This window comes from Procambarus clarkii, chromosome 75 (assembly GCF_040958095.1).
Source record: "Procambarus clarkii isolate CNS0578487 chromosome 75, FALCON_Pclarkii_2.0, whole genome shotgun sequence".
Classification (NCBI taxonomy): Eukaryota; Metazoa; Arthropoda; class Malacostraca; order Decapoda; family Cambaridae; genus Procambarus; species Procambarus clarkii.
In genome coordinates this window covers 26,818,348-26,827,020 of record NC_091224.1, presented here as the reverse complement: position 1 = coordinate 26,827,020, position 8,673 = coordinate 26,818,348, and the positions used below count along the sequence as shown (strand labels likewise).

The following is an 8,673-nucleotide window of genomic DNA, read 5'->3' as shown; positions in this document are numbered from 1 at the left end:
CTAATTTGCATATATTGTGTTTGCACAGATTTAGACAGACTCTGGATATATTTATTTCTTGTGTGGTGCTCATAGGTTCTATTACACCTATCAAGGAAAAGTTTCAGATAAAGATTACCGTTTAGGAACATTGTTTTGTACATGTGACTAGCACACGAGTGTGGAGCGAGTATGTTTATATTAAGGGAGTTTAAACAGTGTCTGTATGTTCTCTGAAGATTATTAGTTCCAATTGCAGATTTTTACCGAATGATAGGCTTCAGGCAATTTGCAGTGGTTGAACCACATGCACAGATACCTTATGTAAGATAGGGATAGACTAGCGCGTAGTATAGTCAGAGGAGATCAGCGGGAACCATCTACTTTCAGAAAGTATACCGACTGTTTGCGATGTGTTTTATGTGGGTGCTGAAGTTAAGCATCTTGTCTATGTATAAGCCGAGGAACTTTGATTACTACCGACACTCTGTATTTTTTATCTAAAGTGATTTGATTACTTGCCAAGTAAAATTTAGTAGTTTTTTTTCTATAAGCAAGCTAGTAATTATCTAAAGAAGGCACCAAACCGGGAAGGCTATGTAGCACCGTCTTTTCTATAAGTAGGCTAGCAACAGCCTCTGACAAACTTAAACAGTAGCACTTTTATTTACAAAAGAAATTTATATTTCTTTCACATGCTATGAAAGAAACTACCCTATTATAACAATACTTTCTTTCAAATTTTAAATAAATAAGGATTACAAAGATTCACACATAAATTAGAAAAGACTGGAACAATACTAGTACTCATTTCCTTCTTCAGCCTCTACATCAGTGGAGTCTGTACCGACCTCTTCATAATCTTTCTCTAGAGCAGCAAGATCTTCACGTGCTTCAGTAAACTCGCCCTCTTCCATGCCCTCGCCAACATACCAGTGTACAAAGGCCCTCTTGGCATACATGAGGTCAAACTTGTGGTTTAGGCGTGCCCAAGCCTCTGCAATCGCCGTGGTGTTTGACAGCATGCAAACTGCACGAGAAACTTTCGCCAAGTCCCCACCAGGAACTACGGTAGGCGGCTGGTAGTTTATGCCAACCTTGAAGCCAGTTGGGCACCAATCTACGAACTGAATAGTTCGCTTTGTCTTTATAACTGCAATTGCTGCATTAACATCCTTGGGCACTACATCCCCGCGGTAGAGCAGACAACACGCCATGTATTTACCATGACGAGGGTCACATTTTACCATCTGGTTTGCAGGTTCAAAGCAAGCATTAGTGATTTCCGATACGGATAACTGTTCATGGTTAGCCTTTTCTGCAGAAATGACTGGTGCATAGGTTACCAAGGGGAAGTGTATCCTTGGGTAAGGGACCAGGTTAGTCTGGAACTCTGTAAGATCAACGTTTAGAGCACCATCAAAGCGGAGAGAAGCCGTAATTGACGAAACTATTTGGCCTATTAACCTGTTCAAGTTCGAATAGGTTGGTCGCTCGATGTCAAGATTCTTGTGACAGATGTCATAGATCGCTTCATTGTCGACCATGAAGGCACAGTCCGAGTGTTCCAGAGTAGTATGGGTGGTCAATATAGAGTTGTATGGTTCAACAACCGCCGTGGCAACTTGTGGAGCCGGGTATATGGCAAATTCTAACTTGCTCTTCTTCCCATAGTCAACAGAAAGTCGTTCCATCAGAAGAGACGTGAAGCCTGACCCAGTCCCACCACCAAACGAGTGGAAGATTAGGAAGCCTTGTAGACCCGTGCAGTTGTCTGCCAGCTTCCTGGTCCGGTCGAGGACCATGTCGACAATCTCCTTTCCGATGGTGTAGCGACCACGAGCATAGTTGTTAGCCGCGTCCTCCTTCCCGTTGATGAGTTGTTCTGGGTGGAACAGCTGCCGGTACTTGCCCGCCCGGATTTCATCTGCAACAGAAAACAATTAATGGTAAATCTGACGGGAGTGTATCAACTATTTTAAAGCATCACTTAATAGTCTTTCTACAATTTAAATTCTCTTTTTAAGGGACTAGGCCAGTTCACTAATATTCAATTCTGCCAATGCAATACGACTATTTGGAATATCTAAGTTTGTAATTCACAAGTAAACCAAGCCAGAAACTATTTAGATTCATTTACGTTATGCGGGTTGAAGATCGCCTGGACACTTCAGGATGCCATACGAGGACAAAGATAGAGAAGTAAAGGTAACATCGTGGAACATTCATGAAGTGCAGTGGAAAGTAGAATTTATGATCTTTAAATACTAAACATTTAAAGAGGGTTTAAGTTAAAGCTGCTCTAGTCAATTTCCGAGTGTAGAAGCAACTTAAAGGCTGAGAATAAGGCGAAGTTACTGGACGATAAGGACAGTACAATCCTATAATATAACTAAAGTATTTTACACTTATTCACTGTAGCGAGTGCATGAAAAGAATCTTTACATGTCAATGTTAAAAGGCATTTACCAGGATTACATACAGTACTCTGCCGAGCCGTGAACACTATTTTGTCAAAGCAAAACTATCAGAAATTTCAGGATTTTAGATTTCTTAGGACTACGTTCAGCAAATTAACGAATTTGCTAGGCATTTAACAATTTGAGACCTAGTCTATTTTTATACCGTTACCGTTTTCTGGAAGCAGCTCACTTTAGGTTATTTAGGTTCACCATTATCGGGGCCACCAGCAAAACTATTTTAACAGTGGCAGATGCTAAAGTGTCGGACATTAAGGAGGAAAAATAACTTTCACAATAGGATAGTTACTCCATTGGTCATTACCCATTTCAGTGCACGAATATAAGATTTAAAAAAGTACCAATAGTAATTATCGAAAGGCGGCACAAACCCAGACTATCATTAGCAAATTAACAGCAACATTCAAGATAGAGAACATAGGCGCTACAGTCCTGGAGGAACTGCCACAAATCTCATCCAAGGTTTGTGGACAAAACTTAAGTTATATCTTATACTCACCAATTACCGAAGGTTCGAGGTCAACCATTACTGCCCTAGGCACATGTTTGCCAGAGCCTATTTCACTGAAGAAGGTATTGAAGGAGTCGTCTGTACCGCCAGCAGCCTTGTCAGAGGGCATCTGTCCGTCAGGCTGGATGCCGTGCTCCAAGCAGTACAGTTCCCAGCAAGAGTTGCCCATCTGCACCCCAGCCTGGCCCACGTGGATAGAGATGCACTCACGCTACGGGCAGAGATTAGCATCATCTTGCAGCCTAGGCTTGCAAAATTAAGAATTTGGACTTCTGACAGTGATCATTTGGCTTTGCAGACAAGTGATAAGTTTTGAGCACATGACAATCCACAATAGCATTACATCGTAAATGAACTATTACAATGATTCAGAATAGGTTCTTCCTATTTTAGGAAACAGCGCCACGAGCTTTATCGAACTGGACTTTCGAATGCGAGTCCAAGTAATGTTAGCAGAGTAGTGTTAGTAATATTAGCAGTCCGTGACTTAAGACTCGCCTGGCGATTCTCTAGTGTTTTGGCCTGGGTTCGTATCCTGGCCAGGGAGGATTGACTTTGGGTCCCAATCCTTAACTGTAGCTTCTGTTCACACAAGAGGCTACAGTTAATGATTGGCACCCAGTCAATTCTCCCCGGCCAGGATACGAACCCAGGCTAAAGCGCTTGGGAAACGCCAGGCGAGCGTCTTGCTACTTTGCCATGGGTATTCATAATAGTTCTTATAAGATTGTAATACAGGGATTATATTTTAACGTCTGCGATTAAAACTAAAGCTCCCTTCTCAGTTCACAATTACACTTAGTTTGAAAGCATATTGGTTAACCATCACAAGACAATTATCCAGGTGGTTTGAGAAGTAGTGTGGTTGGGGTCTAGAACTCTGTTTGGCTTCTCGCTCAGATAAGCTTCCATTATTAGATTAGACTATTGCTGCGATTATTGTCCGACTGTACGTTGGGAGTTCAAATAATCTAGTACCATTACCGGACGAAGCTGCCTATTAGTTTTTTTGCCAAGTAAATTAGCCAGATAGTTTCCAGAGATAAATATAATTTTACATTCAATTGCCATTAAGCTTCATAAAACATACTATAGTTTTATTAATCGGCACAAATTCAGCTTTGCCGATTACTTGCGATTGTTCACAGATTCTCAAAATATCTATTGCGTTTTGAAAATCAACTTTAAGACTACAATTTCCAGTGCGTCAAAATTAAAATCCAAGAAAAACAAAATGTTACCTAAAGCCTAGTAAAGCTCTAATGAAGATTACAAAGGATAAATATTTGTTCCATACTTTAGTGCCCCTATAGAGTAATTCCTTAATTACCCCCTCATTAGGTCAAAGCCCATTAACTATAATTTAAACCTAGCTAACCCATTCAGCCGAATATTCAACTAAAATAGCAAGTAAATTATAAGTTTAAAAAGGAAAAAAAAAAGCAAGCAACAGCAGAGACACCAGAGAAGCCCCAATACGATCACACCATTAACACAAGACTCACCATCCTGCTGGAGTGAAATAAGAGAGTATGGAGAAGGCGGAGGCTACACAGAGACCGGTGCTGGCCACACTCGTGGTTCCTCAACTGATAATTGGGCCAAGTTTTGCTCTTCGGGTCGAGTGTGACGTCACACCAAGAACGGAAAGTTCAGATTATCACTAACTGTCTACCGAAAGTTGACAGTCACAATCACTCGCCCTGTCCATTACTGCCTCTGTCTCTCAACAGGTGGCAGCACCCTCACTACGTTTTCTCTTCATTTTAACAATAATTGTGTCTGGGGCAACCCGTCCTCACACTAGGCTGTTTAAAGCAGCGGCCGTCCTCCCCAGACGCATTCATCAGTTTTAACATACTGTGTATTACAAATTGGTTTGTTCTTATATATAAATTAACATTATTATACATAAAAATTCTGTATATAGTTAGGCGTAGGTTCGGTTAGGTGTTTAGATTTTGTTGGCGATTATTTGCATTTGCAGTACGTGGGTGAAGCATTTATCAACCCGTCTTCGACTCAAGTCCATTACATCCAGCGATCGACCCCCAGACGCATTCATAAACTTTTACATGCTGTTCATTCAAAACTGGAATTTTCTCAAATAAAAATTAATATTATAATATATTAACATATTGTGCATATATAGGCATAGGTTAGGTTAGGTGTTTAGGTTCTGTTTGCGATTATTTGTATTTGTAGGACGTGGGTGAAGCATTTATAGCGTTGTGGTTCGAACAAAATTCGTCAGTGAAGCACTTGTTCTGGAATTATTGGAACGTCAACAGTTGTGAGTCATGTGTAAACCATTTTTCATTTATAAACAGGGAGTTTGGCGGGTGTATGAAATCACTTTTGGGTCTTTGTTTGGAGGCCGGGCTGCCGGTAGTACAGTCTGGTTCGTTTTCGACCCACAATCGAGAATTCCAGTTTCGAATCCCGGGCGGGACAAAGATAGTTGGGCACATTTCCTTCAGCCCGTCCTCATAAACAAAGGCCAAAGTCCATTCCATGCACCCGCCAAACCTCTTGTTTATGAATGAAAACCGGTTTACACACGACTGACAACTGATTTCGTTAGAACACTTCCGGAACAAGTGCTTCACTGACGAATTTTGTTCGAGACACAACGCTATAAATGCTTCACCCACGTACTACAAATACAAATAATCGCCAACAGAACCTAAACACCTAACCTAACCTATGCCTATATATGCACAATATGCTAATATATTATAATATTAATTTATATTTGAGAAAATTCCCTTTTTGAATGAGCAGCATGTAAAAGTTTATGAACACGTCTGTGGGGATGTAATGAACTTGAGTCGAAGGGTTGACTATCGGGACCCTATACATATCAATATTTATTTATATTTACTACAAAGTATAGTTTAAACATATTGAATGTAACAACCAGACATTCCTATTGGTTCAGGCGACAGCTACAACTTAATTATGTATATGTACAAGTTCGGGTACAGGTACATTCTTGTAAAGCCCCAAAGGCGGGGGGGGGGGGGGGGCTTTGGGGGCTTCTAAGGCCTCATTTCCGTAAACTTGCCTCTTGCAATGCACATCCGTCCTGGTCAAGGTCTGGGACAAGAGTCGCAGATTCCAACCAGGAGGCCAAGTGCCTCGAGGGCCACGTGGCCGTCACAACCAGTGCACTCGGGTGCCAACATCTGCGGACCCCAGAGTAGAGGCTCAAGGTCTCTGACATACACAGACATGGAAATAGAACAATTATTAGTAGGCTATCACCCGAAAACTTACGCAAATATAAAATTTAGATTCCTATATTACATAGGAATGTGCCTAAATGCCAACAGCGACTGCTCAGACAGGTACAAAAGGAGTGTTGTTAACGCATATGTTGACCGTGCTCTCAGCCACAGCTCAGAATGGAAGCAAGTCGACGAAGAACTCTGTAGGGTAAGGCAGGTCCTAGTCAACAACGGCTTCTCCAATGGTTTCGTCGAAGACATCATAAGAAGGAAAGTGAAACGCCATGCAACCTCTGAAGAGACAACTAACACAACACCTATACCCCCTATTAGACTATTTTACAGGAACTTCTTTTCCACAGCTCATAAAACAGAGGAAAGGGTCCTGAAAGATATTGTTAATAGAAACGTTATCCCTACAGACAAAAATCAGAGGATACAACTGACGATTTACTATAAAACCAGAAAAACGGCCAAACTACTCATGAGAAACTCTCCAGACACAAAGCAGAACGCTTTAAAAGAGACCAACGTCGTCTATGCCTTCAAATGCCCACTTGGGGACTGTAAGCTCCAAAAAACCCAGTATATAGGCAAGACAACAACATCTCTTTCTAGGCGTTTAACGATGCGTAAACAACAGGGCTCCATAAAGGAACATATAATCTCTTCCCACAACCAAACCATCGCCAGAGAAATCCTAGTAAACAACACAGAAATCATCGATAGATACAGCGATAGCAGGCGGCTTGACGTTTGCGAGGCACTACACATTAAAAAATCAACACCAGCAATCAACAGCCAATTAATGCACAACTATATTCTACCCACCTCAAGACTCCGCTCCAATATAGAAGCATCAAGAAATATGGACCAATAGGCTTTCTACAATCACTTCCATTCAATACCCATTGTTTCGTGTTCTGTCTTGTGTTGATGAAATTAATACCCTATTAATGCCACCTCACCCCATCCACCTCACTCAAATGTAGATATAAACAAATCGGAGATGTGTAAGTTCTATTCAGTTGTGTATGTGTAAACTAAAGTCTTTGAAAATGTAATAAGTTTTACGAAACGCGCTCAAGTGTCGCGTCAGACTAGAAATAAAAATGAATTTTGGAGAATTGATTTTTGAATTACCACCAACAGTGAAAAGAAATGTACGAAAGATAGAGAAAATTCGTGTTAGAATTATTAATCTTACTTTTTCGGTCATATTTAATAATATATGTCTACAGGAAAGACTGCTATCAAAATATATATATATATATATATATATATATATATATATATATATATATATATATATATATATATATATATATATATATATATATATATATATATATATATATATGTGTGTGACTTTAACAAAGCCACACGCATATTATCTCCTAACTACTTGTAAATAGGATTCTGGGCCTTCCCTTAAGGAAATTACTTGTGAGAAAATCCTCTAACATTACTAAGATCAAACGCTTGTATCCAATTTTTTTTTATATAAGCTAACATACTGACCGTGTAGTTTTATAACTATGCTCAGATCCTAGCCTACTAAAAAATATCCTTCAGACTTTGTTTTCTAAGCATAAGCTTTACCTCTGCTTTAGTCATGGCCGGATATGACATCACAAAACCTATGATAGATAAGATTTACACAGCCGCTATGTCTTGATGGACTCAACTGAATAACTAGGATCACGTCTCCTATCTTGCCTACTGATGGCAGGGCAGTAACTATGTTTGTAAAGCTTCACAGCTTCCGTGTGAGCATCCTGGTGCGAAGCCAAAAATGGTTTACCTAGGTATTGCAAAAGTATTACAATGTTTTCTAAGAAGGTTACAAAAATCATTATAATTTACTGTGTTTATGTGTATATATTTTTCAGACTTGTGTTGACATGCAGGAACACTTTTACAATCTTGGTCACTCTTTAACACATTCATATCTCGGAAATGCCTAGCTTTTTTACTTTATAATTACGTTTTGCTTTAATGAATTAAGGTTCAACAAAGTATAATTATTGAACTTGTGTAAATATAACACAAGACTATGATACAACAGCTTGGAGTGGGTTGACACGTTCAGTCACAGCTTCACTTCACTATGACATTACTATAGGTAAAACATCTTACTTTTGTATTATGTTATCTAGAGGTAACAACGAAACATAGCAGGTAAGGTACACTGTAACCATTATAAAACTATTTCTTCATACCATACAGAAGACATGTATGGTTAAACCATACCTTCTCACTAGTTGTGTAAACACCACAATACTCTAGTCAAATTTACCTCTACCTTGAACATTGACATAAAATAAATAACAAGCTAGGTTACAAGTAAACAAAATAAGGTCTCCAAACAGCAGTCACCAAAAACTGTTTCCTCTTACAAATTTGTTATTTTCTGTACCTCAGACGGCTGGAATAGGTCCAAACCAACACTCATCTAATTCCAAACACATCA

The 8,673-nt window shown here is 39.6% G+C and overlaps 1 protein-coding gene across 1 annotated transcript; it reads right to left on the bottom strand.

The window, feature by feature from the left end:
* Nucleotides 1–621: 621 nt before the first annotated feature.
* Nucleotides 622–4,631, bottom strand: LOC123771625 (tubulin alpha-3 chain-like). The gene is made up of 3 exons (XM_045764226.2): nucleotides 4,476–4,631; nucleotides 2,959–3,181; nucleotides 622–1,906 (listed from the first exon to the last, which is right to left on the bottom strand). Exons 1-3 carry the CDS (start codon nucleotides 4,476–4,478, stop codon nucleotides 780–782), a joined length of 1,353 nt encoding a protein of 450 aa, XP_045620182.1. The 5' UTR covers nucleotides 4,479–4,631; the 3' UTR covers nucleotides 622–779.
* Nucleotides 4,632–8,673: the final 4,042 nt, after the last annotated feature.